The sequence below is a fragment of the Coffea arabica genome, chromosome 11c (genome assembly GCF_036785885.1).
Source record: "Coffea arabica cultivar ET-39 chromosome 11c, Coffea Arabica ET-39 HiFi, whole genome shotgun sequence".
Taxonomy (NCBI): Eukaryota; Viridiplantae; Streptophyta; class Magnoliopsida; order Gentianales; family Rubiaceae; genus Coffea; species Coffea arabica.
This window is the reverse complement of record NC_092330.1, coordinates 7,068,343-7,090,282: the sequence shown is the minus strand read 5'-3', so window position 1 is coordinate 7,090,282 and position 21,940 is coordinate 7,068,343. Positions and strand designations below refer to the sequence as shown.

The following is a 21,940-nucleotide window of genomic DNA, read 5'->3' as shown; positions in this document are numbered from 1 at the left end:
TGAAATGAGGTGCATGGACATCTTAGAGTTAAGTTACAGGTATTTACCCAACTATTTGAAACCTTGCTTCCTTTATACCGCAATATTTTTGGAGGACAAAGACATTCCAGTTAGGAAATTGACATGGTTATGGAGGGTGCAGAGGCCCCGTTCTGGGCCCGGACACGCGGCAGCCCAGGAGGAACCGAGTTGGGCCTTGGCCCCCAGACTCCTGGCAGCAGCCCTGGGCCGCACCGGCTAGGGCTCCCAGGGGAGGCGAGGGTCCGTCCCGAGGAGGTCGGGAGTAATCCCCCTGAGTGCGGGATGCTATCTATACTGGGCAAGTCCCGCGTCATGCGGAGGTCGGACTCCCTTGCAGGTACAAATAGTAACACACATCCACTGTACAAGGTACGCTCACTATTGACAATTTACTCTGGACAGTTGCTACTTTCCGTGGACCTTACTCACCGGAAAACTAACTTGGCCGTCGGAGCGCCCTCGGGGACAACCCTCGGGCCCCCTCTCTTGGCTCATCTTCTCTGTTTTGCAGGTCTTGGATCAGCCCTCCCATCGACACCCCGAGCTGATCAGGTCAGCTCTCCTCAGGGAAGCTCTGCGCTTCTTCAGTTGGCGCCGTCTGTGGGAACCGTAAGATAAGTAAGATTGTGTTGATGGCCCGGACGCGATCCAAGCGTACGGCAGAGAGCACCGGCCCTGGGGGCGGTGAGGGGTCCCAGCGGAAAGAGGCTGGGGCATCCCAGGGCGCCGGTGGCTCAGCCCTTTCAGGGGAACGGAGGCAGCAGATCTTCCAGTTTGTGACAGAGAATCTCCCCATGCTGGAGGATATAATTCGGCAGGCGAAGGAAGGAGAGGGGGCTGGGGGTGCACAGACCTCCAAGGCCAAGGGGAAGGAGAAGAAGTTACCCCCTGATCCTTCGGAGGATGAGTCGCGAGACCAGCCCCCTAGGAGGAAGCGACCCCGGACTCCTCCCCGCCCCCGAGCCTCGGTGGTCGGGGACAGCGAGAGATATTCCCGCGACAGATCCGCGAGGAGCCAACCCAGAGACCCCTCTCCGAGGAAGCCCACACGGAATGGGTTCGAGCGTTCCCCTGCTCGGTCTGTCAAAAGCCGGCCCCGCGATCATCTGGACCCTGCTCGGGATGAACTCGAGCAGATCTTGAGGCCCCGGCCGTACGAAGACAACTATGCAACCTCGCCCTTTACCCGGGAGATAGAGGACTACCCCCTACCCCGGAGGTTCAAGATTCCGAGCATCGAGATGTACGATGCCTCTACAGACCCGGAAGACCACCTCTCGGTATTCCTGACGCATATGCGCCTGCAAACCGCCGCGGATGAGGTTCGCTGCAAGACCTTCCCTATGTTCCTTAAGGGGAAGGCGCGGCTCTGGTTCCAGGGACTGAAACCGGGATCTATACGGAGCTTTCCCGAGCTGGCCCGGCAGTTTGCAGCCCAGTTCGTCTCCTCGAAGGTTTACGCGAGGAACGCAACCCACCTGATGTCCATCAGGCAAAGGCCCGACGAGTCGCTGAGGAATTTCATGACCCGCTTCAATGCGGAGAGCTTGCAGGTCAGGGACAAGGACGAAAAAGTGGTGATGGCCGCCTTCACAAACGGGCTCAGGGTGGAGGAGGTTTTCTACGATCTGGCCAAGAAGCCTCCCGTAAACCTGGAAGAGCTCCTACGCAGGGCTCACGAGGCTGCCAACGCGGAGGAGGCGGGTCGCCTAAAGAAAGAGTCAGATCGGGAGATCGGAGATCGAAAAGGCCGGACCAACCCCCTGGAGGGCAAGGAGGCCCCGGCCAAGAAAAATGTCTTTGATCGGCTCTCGAAGGAGAAGACCCCTGCTCTGCCACCACTCTCGGAGAAGACCTACACCCCTCTAACACGGCCCAGAGCCCAGATCTTGGCCGTCATGGAGGCGGAAGGGCTGGGAGATCGGCCGCCCAAGATGGGGACGCCCCGGAACAAAAGGAACCAGGACCGATATTGCGCCTTTCACCGTGACGTCGGACACGACACGGAGGGGTGCTGGGCCCTGCGTAAGGAGATTGAGGATCTGATCCAACGTGGCTTTCTAGGTCGGTTCGTGCGCCGACCAGGTCAGGAGTTCGGGCGCAACCATTACGGGGATAGGCGTGAGGGACAGCGTCGCGACCGTCCAGAGCGGCGGGAGGCTCCTCGGAACCACTCTCCCGACCAGGATACCCAGAACCTGGCGGGAGTGATAAACACCATTGCGGGAGGTCCCACGGGGGGGGACAGTCACGCAGCCCGGAAGAATAAGCGGCCACCCCCCGAAGGGGACGACTCCTTGAAGCGTCTGCGCATGGACGAGGAGATTACCTTCGGACCCAGGGATGCGGTTCCCTTGGCTTCCGGGAACCATGAAGCTATTGTGATAGACATTGTCACCAATAACTACCGGGTGAAGAAGGTGTATGTCGACCAGGGTAGCGCAGTTGACATCATGTTCTATCGCGTGTTCAAGGACCTCGGATTAAGGGATGACCAGCTGACCCCGGTCCGGACGCCTTTGGTGGGCTTCACCGGACCACCCATCAGCTCGGAAGGGATGATCACCCTGATGGTCACAGTAGGTCAGGCTCCCAAGTGCCGGACCGTTCCCGTTAAATTCGTGGTGGTCAAGCAGTCGTCCCCGTACAATGTGTTACTGGGGAGACCTGCATTGAACGCCCTCCGGGCTATTCCCTCCACCTTTCACCTCAGCGTCAAGTTCCCCACTCCCGGGGGGATAGCCGAGATGCACGGCGACCCAGAGGTAGCCAGGGCTTGCTACCTGGCCACTCTCCGGGGGCAGGAGAAGGTGGTCGCCCAGACAACCTGTCTGGAGCCCTACATCCCAGGTGATGAGACCCAACAGCTGGGCACCCAGGATAAGATTGAGGAGTTCCCCTTGAGGAAGGAACGTCCCGACCAGGTCATCCGCATCGGGGCATTGCTGCCAACGGACGAGAAGGAAGGCTTGAAGGCCTTATTGAGGGAGTACTCCCAGGTGTTCGCGTGGACGGTGGATGACATGCCCGGGATCCCTACGGACCTGGCCGTCCATCACCTCGACGTGGACCCTCACTTCAAGCCAGTAAAGCAAAAGAAAAGGAGTTTCGCCCCCGAGAGAAATGAGGTGATCAGGGCGGAGGTCGGCAAGTTGTTGGAGTCCAACATCATCCTGGAGGTCTACTACCCGACCTGGCTGGCTAACCCCGTCCTGGTCAAGAACGAGGACCTGACCTGGAGGATGTGTGTGGACTTCACAGAGCTTAACAAAGCCTGCCCAAAGGACTGCTTTCCCCTACCTCGAATTGACAGGTTAGTAGATTCTACTGTGGGCTTTGACGTTTTATGCTTTCTGGATGCCTTTAAGGGATATCACCAGATAGAGATGGCCAAGGAGGACCGGGACAAGACCTCTTTCATCACCGAGGAGGGAACCTACTGCTACAGGACCATGCCCTTCGGATTGAAGAACGCGGGAGCAACTTACCAGCGCCTGGTGAACAAGTTATTCCAAAACCAGGTCGACAGGAGCATGGAGGTTTATGTGGACGACATGATCGTCAAAAGTCGAACTGACCAGCGCCTCATACCCGACCTGCGGGAGGTCCTGGACATCCTACTGAAGAGCCGGATGCGCCTAAATTCGAAGAAGTGCACTTTTGGGGTCAGATCGGGAAGGTTTCTCGGTTTCCTGGTGTCCCGAGACGGAATCCGGGCCAATTCGGATAAACTCCAGGTCATCATGGACATGGCCCCTCCGAGGAGCGTGAACGAGGTCCAAAGGCTAACAGGAAGGATGGCCGCCCTGAATAGGTTTCTCTCGCGCTCCGCGGTCCGGGGGCTGCCCTTCTTTCGAGTACTGAAAGCGCCGAAGGACTTCCACTGGACTGAGGAGTGCCAGAAGGCCTTCATCGACCTAAAAATTTACTTGGCCGAGCTACCGTCTCTGACAGCCCCAGAGCCGGGAGAGACCCTATTCCTATACCTATCCGCCTGCAACGAGTCCGTCAGTGCGGTCTTGGTGCGGGAGGACGGGGGGGCTCAGAGGCCGGTGTACTACGTCAGCCGAGCTCTCTAGGGGCCAGAGACGCGATACACGCCGGCCGAGAAACTGGTCCTGGCCCTGGTACACGCTGCTCGCAAACTCCGCCCCTATTTCCAAGCTCACAGCGTTGTAGTCCTGACTGACCAGCCCTTGCGTCAGATACTCACCAAGCCAGAGGTCTCGGGCAGAATGACCAAATGGGCTGTCGAGCTAGCCGAGCACGACATCGGCTATCAGCCCCGCAAAGCCATCAAGGCCCAGGCCTTGGCAGATTTCCTTGCTGAGGGGGCTAGCTTGAGCTTAACCGAGCTAAGCCCCCTGCACGAGGAGCTGCTGCAGAAGGAGCCCTGGGTGTTGTTCGTAGACGGGGCCTCCAGCAAGGAAGGAAGCGGGGCAGGTCTGTTACTTATTTCACCTACCGGGGAAGAGCTGACCTACGCCCTCCGATTGGACTTCCCCGCGTCCAACAACGAGGCCGAGTACGAGGCCCTGCTCACAGGACTGCGGATAGCCCACCAGATGGGAATAACCGCGATCCAGGTCAGGAGCGACTCACAGCTCGTCGTCCTTCAAGTCCTTGGGGAGTACGAAGCCAAGGACGAGGTTATGAAAAGGTACCTGGCCAAAGTACGAGAGGCCGTAGCCTTGTTCGAAACGTTCGAAATCAAGCGGGTGCCAAGGTCCCAGAACAAGCGAGCAGACGCCCTCTCAAAGTTGGCATCCTCCTCATTTGCCCACCTGAGCAAAGAGGTATTGGTGGAGGTGCTAAAGCAGAAGAGTATCGATCAGGTCCGGGTCCTGGCTGTAGACAGCTCGGCCACCTGGATGACGCCCCTCGTTGACTTCCTCAGCTCGGGTGACCTCCCCGAAAACAAAGCCGAGGCCCGACGCATCCAGCTCCGAGCTGCCAAGTACGCCTACGCCGGGGGAACCCTCTACAGGAGGTCGTACATGTCCCCCTGGCTAAAGTGCGTAACGCCCGAAGAAGGTGATTATGTCCTGCGCGAAGTCCATGAAGGAATATGTGCGGCCCATGTGGGGTCCCGAGTGCTGGCTAAGAAGTGCCTCCTTTTGGGCTACTATTGCCCTCCGTCTTCCGAGACGCAGCGGATCTGGTCCAAAAATGCCGAGCCTGCCAGGTGCACGCTTCGCTGCGCCATCAGCCAGCTCGGGAGATGGTCCCCATCCACAGTCTTTGGCCCTTCGCTCAATGGGGGATAGACCTCTTGGGTCCCTTTCCACGAGCCCCGGGAAGATATGAGCACCTCGTGGTAGCCATAGACTACTTCACAAAGTGGGTGGAAGCGGAGCCCCTGGTTTCTATCTCGGGGAAGGCGATCCAGAAATTCTTTTGGAAGAGCATAGTTTGCCGGTTTGGGATTCCGCATGTCCTGATATCTGACAACGGCCGCCAGTTTGCTGAGAACCCTTTCCGGAGCTGGTGCGCCGAGCTCGGAATCAACCAGCACTTCACGTCGGTTGGTCACCCCCAGGCCAATGGCCAGGTGGAGAACGCTAACCGAACTGTCCTGCAAGGGTTGAAGACTAGACTGGAGTCCGCCCAATCAAGCTGGCTGGATGAGCTCCCCAGTGTCCTCTGGGCTTACCGCACTACGCCCAGGACGGCTACTCACGAGACCCCGTTCTCCCTAACTTATGGAGTAGAGGCGGTGGTGCCCGCGGAGGTTGGTCTTCCCTCACCCAGAACACAGAACTTCGTGGCAACGTCCAACGAGGAAGAGCTTAGGTGCAACTTGGACATGCTCGAAGTCAGGCGGGAGGAAGCGGCTATTCGAATGGCTAAGTATAAAAGCCAGCTCGCTCGCTATCACAACGCCAAAGTAAAGACTATACAGTACCAGCCGGGAGACCTCGTCCTCAGGAAGAACTCGATAAGCCGAGTGCACGGCTCCAACAAGCTCGACCCAAATTGGGAGGGCCCCTACAAGGTCCTTGAGGCGAGCCGAGCTGGCTATTGCAAGCTAGCTAAGATGGATGGATCTGAAGTACCTCGGACTTGGCACTTCTCCAATTTGCGGTTGTTTGTAGCGTAGGTTAAACCAGGGTGATCAGTGGCCTGTTCTCTGGAATCCGAGTTCTTGTTTTCCCATTCAATCACAGCTCATTTTAATTTTCACTTGTCCTTGTTTCATTTTACAATTTTCAAACCTGCACCTTACACTAGCACATTCAGCATTCCCTCGCTCAACGTCCTAGTGGGGGGCTAGGGGTAGTGTGAAGTGTGAAGTGTTCGACCCAGGAGGTCGGCACGAACGCGCTTAATGAAGTGTGAAGGGTTCGACCCAAGAGGTCGGTGTGAAGTGTTCGACCCAAGAGGTCGGCACGAACGCGCTTAATGAAGTGTGAAGGGTTCGACCCAGGAGGTCGGCAAGAACGCACTTAATGCTTAAAATATTCTGAAGTGTGAAGTGTTCGACCCAGGAGGTCGGCACGAACGCACTTAATGCTTAAAATATTCTGAAGTGTGAAGTGTTCGACCCAGGAGGTCGGCACGAACGCGCTTAATGAAGGGTGAAGTGTTCGACCCAGGAGGTCGGCAAGAACGCACTTAATGCTTAAAGTACTCGGTCGGAAGTGCGAATTGTTCGACCTAGGAGGTCGGCAAGGACGCGCTTAATATTTAAAGCACTCAGCCCCAAGGGGTGAGGTGTGAGGTGTTCGTCCCCGGAGGTCGGCACATAGCATTGCGGGTGGGCAAGGAAAGAAGAAAATAACTCTTCGAAATCTTGTGTATACATTGCAAGCCTATCTATTACAAAGCTTCCGAGCTGCCTATCTATTACAAAGCTTCCAAGCTGCCTATCTATTACAAAGCGCCCTGCCTATCTACCGTAAAATTTCCGAGCTGGTAATCCCCTTCGATGTCTGTTCTACCTGCTGGCGGCCTGACCGGGGTGGAAGCTGAAAGTACATCTTAAGCATGTTGAGAGGCGTATGGTGAAGGCTATTCAGGAACCCGGAAGCAGGAAACCCCTTCCGTCCTGGATGGACCTCCAAGAGCATTTTCAACTGGAGCATGGTCACATCCTTACAAAAAGACAGAAAGGGTTTCTGGAGTGGCTACCGCCCTAGGCCACCGGCTCTTTCCCGGCAGCTCTGCCTGGAGACCCGTCCTCCTCCAGGGGAACCTCCTCTGGGTCTGCTCCTACGTCGGTTCGGCGGACCAGGCTCTTCAGGGCATGCCCCTTTCGGTACCCATCAAAGAGCCAGTCCAGCCTATCCTCGGCCGCGGGGTCGTAGTCCTTGAAGTCCGCCACGTTGAAGCCGGGTAGGTTGAGGCCCTGCACCTGGGTCAGGGCCCGCGTAGAGCCAACCTGGAGGATGGGCTGGTTGACGAGGGCGATGTCCACCTCGAACTGATCGGAGGAGATGAACTCCCGAACAGCCTTCTTCCGCTCTCGGCTGACGGTGCCGGAGAGCTCTATGGCATGCTCCTCCTTCAGCCTGGCCACACCAGCCCTCTCCTGGTCGAGCTCCGACCTGGTGGAGGCGAGCTGGACCTGGGCGGCGTCCATCTCCTTCTCGGCCTTGTCTAATTTGGCCTTAAGGGAGCTGGCCTCCTGGAGGGCCTGGGAAAGCTTTCTCTCCGCCTCCAGGTTCTTCTTCCGCAACTTCTCTAGGTCGGGAGACAGCTCGGAGAAGCGGGTAGCCAGGGCGGCACCAGCAGCGTTGGACTGGAAAAGAGAGAAAGCAGATCAGCATGCCACATCACTCAACCCAGACACGGGGGTGAAATTAACCAATGGGTGATACTTACTTGGGCCTGGGCGGTGTAGTACGCGTCCAAGAGCTCGGAGGGGCTGGCCAGCTCCATCCACTTCCTATCCCTAGGAAGGACCGAGCCCACCATCAGCTCGCGAGCCACCTCGGGGAACTGGGCTCGGTCGTTGATGGAGAGTTTCCAGGACGGACAGAAGTGGCGGGGATCATGCATCGTGGGGGCTTGGCCTGGCTTCAGGGGAGCTATGTGGCGGAAGTGCCACAAGCTCGGGGGAGTCGATTCCTGGACCTGCTCCTCGGCAGAGCCCACTCCCAGGTGGACTGGTCCCCCGGAGACCCGCGCAAGAGGAGGAGGCTGTGCAGAGACCAGGGCGAGCCTCTTCTGCCCAGCCTGGGAGGGCTCGTCCCCTCTGCCCCTCTTCTGTCCGGCCGCCTTCTTTTTGCTGGCGGCCTGCTTGGAGGGGGATGGTTGTGATGTCTCCTTCTGGGGGGCTGAGCCGCCCCCCGGGGTGGAAGCCCTACCTGGGTCCCCCCGAGCAGCTCCGGGCTGGGGGTCGGGAGTGACCTCCTCGAGGGGTGCGCCCAGCAGCTGGGAGAGCTTCCTCACTGCAATGAACACCACCAGATCAGCCAAACGCAAGACAGTTAAGGGTTAAAAAGGAAAACCCTATACTACAAATGCGACAGGGGCAAGGCCAGCGTTACAGGTGTCGAGTTTGGGCTGGGGGGTAGCCACCTCCCCAGAGGATCCGGACACCGTCCCCATCAGCCCGGCTGCGGAGATCTGCTCAGTGGAGATCTTGGTGACATCGAGCTTCACCTTGGAACCCAACAGCTGGCCGAGGGTCTCGTAGTCCAGGTCCTCCGGGTAGGGGTCGGCCTTGACTCCCCCAACCTTCCACACATTGGGGGGAAAGTGTGTGGACCTGACAAAGAAGAAGTCCTCCTTCCAGTCCTTCACGGACGAGGGGAGCCCGTAGAACAACTCCTGGGCCCCTTTTCCCCCCTTGGTCTGGGGGCCACGACGGGAGAAGTAGTACCACCCCGGGAGGGCGGCCTTAAGAATGAAGGCAGCTCGGAAGAGGGAGAGAGAGTAGGGGATGTCGCAGAGAAGGCAGTAGATCAGGAATCCGGTGATGATCCTGATAGAGGTGGGATGGAGCTGTGTGATTCTGAGCCCCCAGTGGTTCAGAATCTCGGTTAGAGCTGGATGGATGGGGAGACGGAGCCCTGCGATGAGCTGCTCCCTATAGATGGCTACGAAGCCAGGGGGAGGCCGGCAGGCCCGGTCGTCGGGCCCGGCCAACCTCGACTCGTAGGCTGGAGGGATGGAGTACGACCTAGCCAGCTCGGCCAGATCCTGGGGAGAGAGGGTGGCCTCCTGCAGGTCGGGATAACCATAGGAGAATTTAGAATCGTTCCCCTGCTCGGGAGCAGGGGACCCACCCGATGAGCCCCTATCCTCCCCGGCACCCTCCTGGGCTCCGCCAGGGGAATCATGGGGGGATTTGGGGGAGGGAGTGGAGGTAGCCTGCCGCGCGATGAGCGCGTCGAGCTCGGCTGCCTCCTCAAGGGCTTGCGCCGAAGGGGAGTGGGCAGACGGAGAACTCATGGTATCGGTAGGCTCAAGTAGATCTGAGGTGTGGAAGCTGGGATTAGAAGCAGAAGAAGGGGAAGGGGGAGGAGGAGAAGATGGTGACGAAGATGAGGGTGAAGGCGAGGAAAGAACGATGATTCGGGGAGCTCGGCGGCGGATTGATACTACGGCAACAGAGGAGGAGGAATGCTCCGACATAAAAAGTGGGAGGTAGCAGAGGGCAAAAGAGACACCGCAAAGAGGGAAGATGAATCGCAAAAAGGACTTACTGATGACGGCAGAAGAAGGACTGAAGGCTCGCCGGAATCTTGGCACAGGACGCCGGAGGTTGCTGGAAAATGGAAATGTGGGTGCACAGGAAGAGTGATAACTTGAAATGCACAAGAAGGGGCGGAAATGGCAAATGGGACAGGTGAGTATTTGGCATCCCCTATTTATAGGGGGAAGAGTGGAGGGAAAACGGTTGCATGAATTTGAACCGACCCCCATGTGAACGCATTTAATGCGGGCACGAAAACCGAAGAGGCGGGACAGCTGAAAGGACGTGGGAGCAGCGTCCCTGTGACAGCACTGTACCAGAAGTGACCTCGGCAGGGTAGTGCGCGGTTCTGGCCTCCCACGTGGCGGAGATAGATTAGGTCTGCCTGACAGTCCTACCTAATCTAGGGGGCTAGTGCAGAGGCCCCGTTCTGGGCCCGGACACGCGGCAGCCCAGGAGGAACCGAGCTGGGCCTTGGCCCCCAAACTCCTGGCAGCAGCCCTGGGCCGCACCGGCTAGGGCTCCCATGGGAGGCGAGGGTCCGTCCCGAGGAGGTCGGGAGTAATCCCCCTGAGTGCGGGATGCTATCTATACTGGGCAAGTCCCGCGTCGTGCGGAGGTCGGACTCCCTTGCAGGTACAAATAGTAACACACATCCACTGTACAAGGTACGCTCACTATTGACAATTTACTTTGGACAGTTGCTACTTCCCGTGGACCTTACTCACCGGAAAACTAACTTGGCCGTCGGAGCGCCCTCGGGGACAACCCTCGGGCCCCCTCTCTTGGCTCATCTTCTCTGTTTTGCAGGTCTTGGATCAGCCCTCCCATCGACACCCCGAGCTGATCAGGTCAGCTCTCCTCGGGGAAGCTCTGCGCTTCTTCAGAGGGCAGAAGGATTTATAACAGATACAAGTGTAGAAAGCATAGAAGATATTGCAGAGGGGTACTTGAGGGATCTGACTGAAAGAAGTCTAGTAATGCCTTCAAAAAGAAGATCACATGGAGGAATGAAAACATGTCACGTCCCTGACATGATGCGTACCTTATGCATCCGAAAGTGTGAAGAAGAAAACCTTTTGCAGTTTCAAAATGGGTATGATGAACTTTTTGATTCTTCTCACGAGGACATAGACCATGGTGTTGATCCCTATTGCATTTATTCCAAAATTTCTACCAAATACAAAAAACGTCGGCTGTCTATTCGTTCAAGAAGAAATCATTTTATCATGTCAAGACCTTCTGGGCCATATGTCCGCTCTCTGCTGTACTCTGCCACCAGTGATTCGTATCCAAGATGTCCCTATGACATCTCCTTCATTTTTGAGAACTTTAAACTTCTCAGAGTACTGGATTTGGAATGCATCAATATGGGGTATTCTTTCCCCACTGGAATACTAGTGTTGGTTGGTCTGAGATTTTTAGCTCTTTGTGGCGATATAGATAGTATTCCAGCATCAATAACCCACCTTCAGAATCTTGAAACCTTGCTTGTGAAGGGGTTGAAAGGTAGAATATTACTACCTTATGCTATATGGAGCATGGAAAAATTGAGACATCTCCATGTAAAAAATTATGCTACCATCACCCTGCAAGATGGCGAAAGCACAATTTTCTCCAAAGTACTTAATTTGGTCAGTCTTTCCTATCCATATCTCATTTATGGTATAGGTATAGAGAATATCATGAGGAGATTGGTCAAACTTCGGAAACTGAGGTGCGTGTTTTCAGAATTACGGGATGATACTGGAAAGTACAATCAGTTTCCAATTATGAATTTTCTAACCGAGCTTGAGTCCCTCAACATACTCTACTCAGGCCGCATTGGTCTTCCTTGTAAGTTTGACTTCCCATTGAATCTCAGGAAGTTAACTCTGTCAAAGTTTCGCTTGCCATGGGATTGTATTTCGGACATTGGGAGATTACCCAACCTTGAGGTTCTCAAATTACTGTCTAAGGCCTTTGAGGGCAAAGTGTGGGAGATGAAAGAAGGAGAATTCCTTAAACTTAAATTTTTGAAGCTAGACAGTCTAAACCTTTCTGAATGGAAAGCCTGTAGTGATCACCTGCCGCAGCTTCAGCACCTAATTTTGCAAAGTTGCAGGCAGCTCAAGGAGGTCCCCTCTGGTTTTGGGGATAGCTCTACTCTGGAGATGATTGAGGTGCAAATGTACACTAGCTCTCTTGCAGAGTCTGTGAGACGGCTTCAGGAGGAGCTAGAAGACATGGGGAATGAGCTGAAGGTCCTTGTTGAATTTTCGGACACGGATTTTTGATCACCTCTGAAATTTATGGTAGAACTTTGGCATGTTATTCTATATGTAGGTGAGTATATTCAATCTTTTGCAGGAAGTTTGTAGTTTCTCGATACCAATTTTTTTGATCCCATGCTTTGTTGGACTTCTCATCACCACTCAAATCATGATTATGATACTACCCTTCATTCATAATTTCATAGGTTTAAGTCTTGTATCATTTTAGTTCTGCTAATCTGCTTTGTAAAAGTATAATACTCATTTTAACTCTGCTAATCTGCTCTGTAGAAGAGTCTGTGAGACGGCTTCCAAGAGGAACAACTTGACACGGGAAGTGAGCTGAAGGCCCTTGTTTGATCGTTCCGACATGCTATTCTGGTAAAACTTTAGCATGCTATTCGGTTTAGATCTGAGTAAATGTATTCTTCTTTCATGAGTTGAAGTATTAGGTTTTAAATACTTTCTCTATTACCGATTTAGTATCCCTCCACTATTTGAGATTTGTAGTCAACACTCAAATCATGATTATTTTGCTCTTGAATCATCACTTCATAGGTCCAAGTATTGAAATTATGCACTTTTTGTTCTGCTTTCACACAAGTACAACTTCTTCAAGATTTTGATCCTGTTAGTTACAAGTAAATCTGTCAAAAGGAATCAATGTGTCCTGAATAGAGGAAATTTACGAAATGCAATAAAGGCAGATTAATCACCAAACTTTGTTGTATAGAAAAAAAAATTGAGGAAGAAGAAGATAGTGTGTGTACTTGCTAAGTGTCAATTCCAAATGCTTTTTAGTTCTTTGATTGATCGCCAAAATTTGGTTCTGTAGGCCACAACTTGGACAGTTACTAACAGAACTAGGCCCAGTTTGATAAGCCAATTCAGCACTTAAATTTAATGAATTCATATCTTAATATATTCAGACTGTTTAATTGTGACGCCCCGACAGATGAGTGTGAGAACCGAAAATTTTTGTATATTTTTGAGACATTATTTTGTTTCTTGTTTATAATTTTATGCCTTTCTTCAATATATTAATTTCGTATATATTTTTTTTAAGTAAATATAGTTTTCAAATCATTTTCTTGGTACAAGTTAGTCCATGTTAATTTTGAAGAGTATTACGAACGTGGAACCCGCTAGTGCGGTAAATGTAATATATTTTTGATAACTTGTTGGAGTTTTGTACTAAGTGATATTATTTTACAAGATGCTAAGAGATAATTAGATGTTACTTATATGGATTATCATTGGAGAGATAAAAAGATAAGTTTTAAACCAAAAGGTGACAAGTGTTACCTTCCAATTCACTCTTGGACTTTGACCTAACTTTCACCTTTACTAAAAACCAATTTTTGACCCAATTTTCTTTCATTTTTCTTGGTCTTGGCCGACCCATTTGAGGAGCAAAACATGAGAGGAAATTTCTTCATTTTCTAGCCTCAATTCTTGCTCAAATCTTGAGTTTCAACCACCCAAATCACAAACTACACCATACAAATGTTCAACTAGGAAGCTTAAAGGTTTTGGTGGAGTTGTTTTGGAGGAGGAAAGTCTAAACTACCATTTTGTCTTGAGTTTCCAAGGTATTTTGCCAAGAACTTCCTCTTTACTTCAATTAATTGGTGATTAGTGGCTTATAGTTGTTTTAGATGTTGTTTTGTGGAAGATTTCATGGATTGAGCTAGAGTCATGTTAAATTTCAGTTGTAAGATTTCAATTCTGCCTTGTTCTGACCAGTGTTATTCGGCCATGATGGAAGCTGAATCAGGCTTAGGTTAAAACATAAAAGTTGTATAAAATGGTGTTAACTAGCTGCCTGTAAAATTTCAGCTTGATCCGAGTGCTGTAGCTTGTGAAAAGTCCGAAATACCCCTGACTGTACATGAACCCTGTTTCGCGCCCAGATTTTTATTTTCGTGTAGTTTTCCATTTTTGACCATGAAAATGCATGATTTGGCTTTGGAGGTCTTCATAAGAAATGTAGGTTTATGTCTTGGCTTTGAAACACCATAAGATTCATTTCAATCCAATAAGGGTAGCTTCAATTATGGATATTGTCCCGAAAGGTGTTAAGCGGAAAATTTACGCTTGTGGGTGAATTTCTGGTTTCTAGGGTTTCAATTTGGGGGTTTTCTAATGGTTGGCTTTAAGCGTCTAATTGGTTTGATTAAAGAGGGTTTTGTGGCCTAATTGGATATGTTTTATCATTTACGAACTGTATGTGTAATTGTGGTTGATTGGGTTGGTATTGGTGTTGTTATTGTAGGTTGGACAAATGAAGCATTTAAGGGGAAATGCTGTCTGAACCTTGAGTGTATATAATTGCTTTGAATTTGTGAGTTAGGGCTTCGATTTGGACAAGATAATGAGATATGATGGATGATTCCTAAGCCGTAGAGGTGAGTGACCTTAAACTGTTTCCAAAGTTACTTTTGAAATGTTTCTTGCATTGTTTCTTTGGTTGCATCTCCTGTGTGCCGGCATACGAGTTTTTGACATGGTTTGGCTTTAATGAGTTCTTGAGGAATCTTGTGCTGGACACCAACGTCTCCACCACTTTCGTGAGTTTGTGATATGGTCTGGGGCACCGATGCTGCTCCCCCTTATTGTTTATGGTTTTGTGATCTATTTGAGCGTTGGGTGTTTAGTTTCAATGATTTCACTGGCTCACGAGAGCAAAAATACGTGCATTTGATACCTGAATCATGACATCATCGAAACACATTATTGTGAAATATATTTGCTTACTGATTTTAATGATTACTCACTGAGTTTCTAGCTCACCCCAAAAACTATTTTATTCCCCTCCACAGGGCTCGTGGCGAAGGAAGAGCTTGTAATACTTATTCATGCGACTGGATGGCCTATATTTTGTATAGTTTAGTTTTGGAATTCCTCCTGTATCATAGTTGGTATCAAGGATTAGAGTGGCGCAGCGGAAGCGTGGACGCTTCGCTTTTGATATGTAATTCTTGGATAATTGATGTATATTTGAGATTTATCTTGTAATTTAATTGAGGACGTTAGTGAGTGAGTAAGTCCCGACGAGAGTTGGGCAGGTGACCCGCCGAACTCTCTGGTTCGCCTTAGGGGGAGGTGAGGCTGTCACATTAATAATAAAAAATTGAATATTTGAATTAATTAAACGGCACTTAATTTTCTAGACAAAACTTGCTCCCATAATTAAGTGATAAGCTATTCATTTATTACTGAATGTGATAGACATCCAAATATATTAGATTTAATACTTAACAATTTAATAATTTAATGAATTTAGATTACGTATTTCAAATTTCAGATTTCAAATTTTAGTTTTTAGATTTCAGTTTTATCAAATGTACCTCTAATATACCAATATTTGTTTCAGTTGGCTGTCTGGAAAGAGAAAGTGGACCTCTTATAGCAACTTGATGATTTTATGTTTTATTGCTTTTGTCATACTATGAACACTGGTTTGAAAGACTTTCTGAATTTACCTTTAATTTTTGAGGAGTCTGACTTGATTTATATTAACTTTATATATCAGAGTATTTGGAGAACAGACATTATTGTAATTGTTGTCATCTTGTTAATATTTTGATGGGTAAATATACAACTGAATCAATTGATGAATGAAATCATATGATATCAACACTTTTCTATATTTAGTCATTTTTCATGCTGCCTGTTGCCTCGTATAGCAAGCAAGGGAAAAACTAAGGATAAAGCAAGTAAAATTTCCTTTATAATAAAAAAGAAATTTTTTTTTGGTCTTTACTGGGTTTACCTACCATTTGAGTTGTAAATTTCGTTCAGCAAAGGATTAATGAAAAACAATTTGAAGCCAACTACTTCCCATGACACCTTTTCATCCAGAAAGATCTTAGCATCAGCTGAAAAATTAGAAACATTTGAAGGCAAATGTTATCTCAATAAGAACAGCATTTCTTCCATCAAAGCCAAACAAATTAACAAGTGAAAGAAACAGCTCCTTTGTTCTGCATGCCAATTTGCAACTTTCATATGGCGGAACAAAACACAATAAATCATTGAAAATCATATTTACCATTGAAAAATAACTTGCATTCTCCAAAATATTCCCCTAGATCCTTGAAAAAAATTCCGTGTGACCTACAAATAAGAGCATAAAACCTAAAATGAACCAATTGCCTTCAAAATAAACCAAGTTTTAGTTGAACTCAACCAGCTTACAAGTAACAGAGAGCAATTGGGAAGAATCAAGTTAATTTGAGTTTGCAAGTTTTCAGTCTTGAAGAATTAAGACATCTTATGATTCATTAGAAAAAGCTATGTATGTCAACATTAGAACTTCACTTTTAGTTTTTCGTTTACAATAATATATTTCACTTTCTACAGCATCAAAAGAATGACTCTTGTTTGGTACATATTGCAAAATGACAAATTGTAAAACAAGTTTTTTTTCAAAAAAAAAAAATAGTCAGCTTGGTGAATTGTGCTGCCTAACCAAGCACCCAAACAAACAACCAAAAATCATTATCTCCTTTTTTTATTAAAAAAATCATTATCTCTTATAGATATAAAAATTATGCAATGATGCAAAAATTTGACGAAAGCACCAACTCCGTAATTTGGACATCATTAACATAATTTATCTCAAAACCTTAAATTACTATATTTAGGACCACAGTGAATCAATGGAGGCTTTGGTGACAAGAAATGTAATGGCAAAACTTCTGACAATGGAGGCTTTTTGTTTGGATTGTAAGTTATTTGGGATTATTTGGAATATTTTTACTGTATCACTTTTTGTGATGTGATGTATGTGAGATAAAAAGATAATTGGGAAGGTAAAAAGGTGTATTGAAAATTGTAATGATGATGTAAGCAAATAAAACTGGGTAAATAATGCTCAATCCAAACAAACCATATAGATGTAAGTTTGACCGTTAAATTTTGTTGAATTTTTTGTCATTTACACACTTTTCCCCTGAATCAAAAAATAGAGTTTTGTATTCAAATGTGTCTTGTTTAGAAAATTTTCCTTGTTTTGAATACATATTTAACTAGTCTATATAAATTAAGGGGAAAGATGAATTGGATAGTTCAGGAGAAGGGAGCATCAAATGTGAGTTCTTGAGTTCAATCTCTCTCACTTATATTATATATATTTTTAAATGTAGTCAATAAACTCTGCATTTCAGCAATATTAGGAAGACCAATTCAGCAGCACATTTCAGAATGAATTACCGCGTGGAAATGCCTAAGAAATCAGCACACATGTGGAAGCCAAGTGTAAGTCAACTTTGACAGGCAATTCCTTTGTGATTTCCATTTTTTTTTTTGCAGAATTCTTTATCATTATTACAATATTACTTATATTACTATATTTTATACCACATGAGAAGCTTCACTCTTTTTTCCTAACACGTCCGTGGACAGTTTTACTTTGTTTGCATTTTTCCCCATGACTTTATAAGGTTAAGTGAGACCAATGGTCCTTGAACATTTGCTATCTTTCTATTTAGACTTTCAACTTTCAAAAGTGTCTATTTGATCTTTAAACTTATATATATATATATATATAGTTTTACATGGTCCTTCTAGACCAAAATGTAAGTACTTTACCCTTAAATTTTGATTTGAAATCTATTTCTCCCGTCAAAAAAATAAGGCATATTTACCATTTTTATTGCTTTTTGTAAAGTAATGGTAAATTAACCTAACTAATAGAGAATAACAATACTACCTATCTAAAAGTTTATACATACTAGATATTAAAAAATACTTTAACAAATAAAAAGTTTATCTCTACTTTACACTACAACATTATGTTGACTCTATCTATCTTATCATCATGGTTATTATTGTTATTATTCCGCTTAAATCCTGATAATAAGAAAAATAAAAATAAATGTTTCTTTTATCAACTTAACATTTTTATGTAGTCGAGATAGTGGAAAAGAAGACAAATTTTGACAATAGAATAAAGAAACAACAGATAAAAGTAAATTAATGGGAAAAAAACTCTATATAATAACAATAAAAAACGATAAAAGTAAATTAGCATTATCACATTTTATCCTTTATTTTTTATTACTTCTTTGCTTATCTTATTAGTACAAATATTCTACATACGTACTCCGTCTTTACGAAAATTGTCACTACAACTCAAATAGTTTATTTAACCCAATAGAAAGGATAATATTCTGAACATGTTAGAAAGTGATCGAGCGGCTATTGGGCACCTTTTTGCACTGTTATTCTATCATAATTTTGGCTATTACTGTGCTACGAATTGTGATTTTGCTCACATTCGATATTTGTGTGAATTGTAGGTGGTCGGCGTTAAAAGTAATCTTTTGAGGCACAATTCCAGAAGACCCTTCATTTCAGGGCGTGCCCACGCCAGAACTGAGGAGGCTCACCCAAAAGCCGGACCCGCGGGCTTGGTGAAAGCAAAAGTGAGCAATTAGAAGGTTGGCTCTACGTGGACCAGATGCGGGGGATGAGAGCCCTTAGAAAAAAAACTTGCTACTGATCTGACTTCCAGGGGCGGCGGCTTCAAATAGAAAAAGAAAAAGAAAGGGCTAGATACACATCTTATGTATTAGATTAGTTTTTAGGCTTTGGAGTGTCAGACGCAGCTTTCTCTGGGGTAGCAATTAGAAAATGCCAAATTCACGTGTGATCAATTAGCTAAGCTTTAGTTTCTTTTTGCCCATCAATCAAATGAGAAAGATTTTTCTATTGCTTTTTGGGTTTTGTATGATAAAGACTCTTTCGGCTTTTACTCTTGCTCTGGACAATTCGCGTTAGTTTTTGTTCCTACGCTCGCGGCTCCAATACGAAGACGAAGCCAGGTTTTTCTTTGTCGTTTCTTCGATTAATTCACCTTCCCCAATTCCTTGGCAATTAATTCTTGGGGCAATTGTGCGGATGATATCAATCGAATCACGCGAAATTGATACGATAAGGAGCGGCTAGTTTTCTCCTCTACCCAAAGGTCGGCGCGAAGGCGCGGTCTATAATATCTGTGAGATTTAATCGAATTTTCATTATTTCTTCCAACTTGTTGCTATTCATTCGTTTCCTGGATTAATTGTTCATGGGTATTTTATTAATTGGGTATCAACGGCCGAATATTTAATTTAATATAATAGCCAATTGCCACGTTAATTAAATTGAATCCGTAATTGTTCGTTTAGTTGACAACTAGTGGCAACCACCATAATTGGTTTTATGTTGGCGAAACGCAAGATCTAATTTAAATAAACCCTCTTAGCGTGTTTATTGGTTAGGGTTGGGTTTTATCTAGTTTTAATGCAACTGGATAATTAAACTCCTACGGTCGTACTTAGGGTTGTTTTCTGGTTAGAGAAGCAGTCAACGGTCGTACCTTGGCTGCCAAAAAGATAAGGAAGAACTGGCTATCAGAACTTGTTGATAGCTATAACCAACCTAGTAATGAATGGATGAAATATCTTTGTATCGATGATCATTTAATTGGACCGTGCCTAAAAAGTTGATCCTTTGGGTAGAATTTTATTAATTGCTATTTTTAGTAAATTGTACTTGTGGAGTTATTTTTTGAATTTTGTTTATTTTATTTTCATTTCCATCCCATTAATCACCCCCCAATTTTATTCTATTGACTTGGAAAGAAACAACTTCCTACCCGTTCTCTGTGGAATCGACCCTACTTGCCATTGTACACAAAATTAATATTTTTATAGACAAATCTGGTATATCGGATCAAGCAAACTCTTCGGGAATAAGATAAATCAAGTAACCCATTGCACACTTAGAGTCCCTGCTCCAGTACTTGGATTTGTTTTATAATTAATTGTGGTGGTAATTAGGACTTTTTAGTAATTATTTTCGACACCTGTCAATTTTTAGCGCCGTTGCCGGGGAGCGGTGTTTTGGTTAATTTTGTTTCTTTCTAAATTGTTCTCTTTGGATTTGTCTGGTATTTTTCTAGTTTATGTCTCGTTCTTCTCATACAGGTGAATTGAATTTTGACCCAGAAGTAGAGAAGACTGCGCGCCAAACTAGGAAAGAGACCAGACAGCTCAGAAAAGAGCAATCCAGCACTGCATCTCAGCGACTGGATCCAGTGGTTGAGTCAACAAATTTTAGTTGCGAAAATTTAAGTGACTCAGGCCAAAAGGACATCCCTATGGCGAATGCAAGAACACTAAGGGAGTTGGCTGCTCCAGAATTGCCCCAGCAGTCTTTATGCATCACATTCCCAACTTTGGCTGAAAACACCTCATTCGAATTGAAGTCAGGATTAATTCACCTCCTACCAACGTTCCATGGCCTCTCGAGTGAGGAACTCCATAAACACATCCAAGAGTTCGATGTGGTATGCTCCAGTATGAAACCTCCACGAATTACTGAGGAGCAGATTAAACTCAAAGTCTTTCCCTTTCCCCTCAAGGATACAGCGAAGGATTGGTTGTACTACCTACCTGCAGGTAGTATCACTACATGGGCCCAACTTAAGAAGAAATTTTTGAAAAATTTTTCTCTGTGTCCCGGACTGCAAGTCTAAGAAAAGAGATATGCGGCATTAAGCAGTACCTGGAGAATCCCTATATGACTATTGGGAGAGGTTCAATAAGTTGTGCACTAGATGCTCACAACATCAAATTAGTGAACAACTATTGATCCAATATTTCTATGAGGGCCTCCAGTGTTCTGATAGGAGTATCATTGACGCTGCAAGTGCAGGAGCATTTGTGAACAAGACACCAGGGGAAGCATGGCTACTCATTCAATCGATGGCAGAGAACTCTCAACAGTTTGGTTTCCGTGAGAGTAACCCTACCCGTAGGGTTAATGAGGTGGAGACGTCGTCCATTCAGCAGCAGTTATCGGAGCTAACTTCCTTCGTTCGACAATTAACTGTGGGGAACGTGCACCAAGCAAAGGTCTGTGGAATCTGCACAAATTTGGGCCACCCACCGACTCACGCCCTATGTTGCAGGAGGAGGGGGTTGAACAAGTGAACATGGTTGGAGGCGTGCCCGCGCCTCGAAGACCATACGATGCATACTCAAACACGTACAATCCAGGGTGGAGAGACCACTCCAATTTCAGCTATGGGAATAGGCCGTAGAATTCATTCTCCAATCGTCCACCGGGATTCCAGCAACCATGGCAACCAAAGCCACAACCTTCGTCATCTCACTCGGGAAGTTCTTTGGAGGATATTGTCAAGAGTCTGGCCACGAGCACCACTCAATTCCAGTAGGAAACCAGAGCGGGAATGAAAAATCTGGTGACTCAAATAAGTCACATGGCAACCACGATTAATCGCTTGGAGTCCCAAGTTTTTGGGAAATTGCCATCGCAACCCGAGGCAAACCCCAAGAATGTGAGTGCCATAACATTGAGAAGTGGTAAAGAAGTGAAGGGGCCTAAGGCCACGAACCTGAAAGATAAGAGTGAAGAGGAGATAGAAAAGGAGATTGAGAAAGAAGGACGCATTCATGGAGACCCTAAGGTAATTCTTACTCCATCAATTCCCATTAAATCTAATTTACCTCCTTTTTCATGCAGGTTGGAGAAGACGAAGAAGGCGGAGAAAGAGAAAAAGATCCTGGACTTATTCAGAAAAGAGGAGATCAACATCCCTTTGTTGGATGCAATCAAGCAAGTGCCGAAGTACGTGAAATTTCTCAAGGACTTGTGCACCCATAAGAGAAAGTTGGGAGGGGATGAATGAGTAGCGGTAGGGAAAAATGTATCAGCCATACTCCAAAGAAAACTCCCACCCAAATGTGGGGATCCAAGTATGTTCATGATCCCTTGTAAGATAGGAAATACACCAATCAGGAGAGCCATGTTGGATTTAGGGGCATCAATTAATGTGATGCCAAAAATCATTTATGCATCCCTGAACCTTGGGTCATTAAAAGAAACGGTCATCATAATCCAACTAGCCAATCGCACCAATGCCTACCCAGAGAGGCTAGTTGAGGATGTCTTGGTTCAGGTAAATGAATTAATCTTTCCTGCGGATTTTTACATATTGGATATGGGGAAT

General features: G+C 47.0%; 1 protein-coding gene and 1 non-coding gene across 2 annotated transcripts; one reads left to right on the top strand and one right to left on the bottom strand.

The window, feature by feature from the left end:
- Nucleotides 1-653: 653 nt before the first annotated feature.
- LOC140016448 (uncharacterized) lies at nucleotides 654-4,100 on the top strand. The gene has a single exon (XM_072069969.1). The coding sequence runs from the start codon at nucleotides 654-656 to the stop codon at nucleotides 4,098-4,100; it is 3,447 nt and encodes a 1,148-aa protein (XP_071926070.1).
- Nucleotides 4,101-20,436: 16,336 nt separating this feature from the next.
- On the bottom strand, nucleotides 20,437-20,542 carry LOC113717441 (small nucleolar RNA R71). The gene has a single exon (XR_003454371.1). It is a non-coding gene; the product is annotated as a small nucleolar RNA R71 (small nucleolar RNA).
- Nucleotides 20,543-21,940: the final 1,398 nt, after the last annotated feature.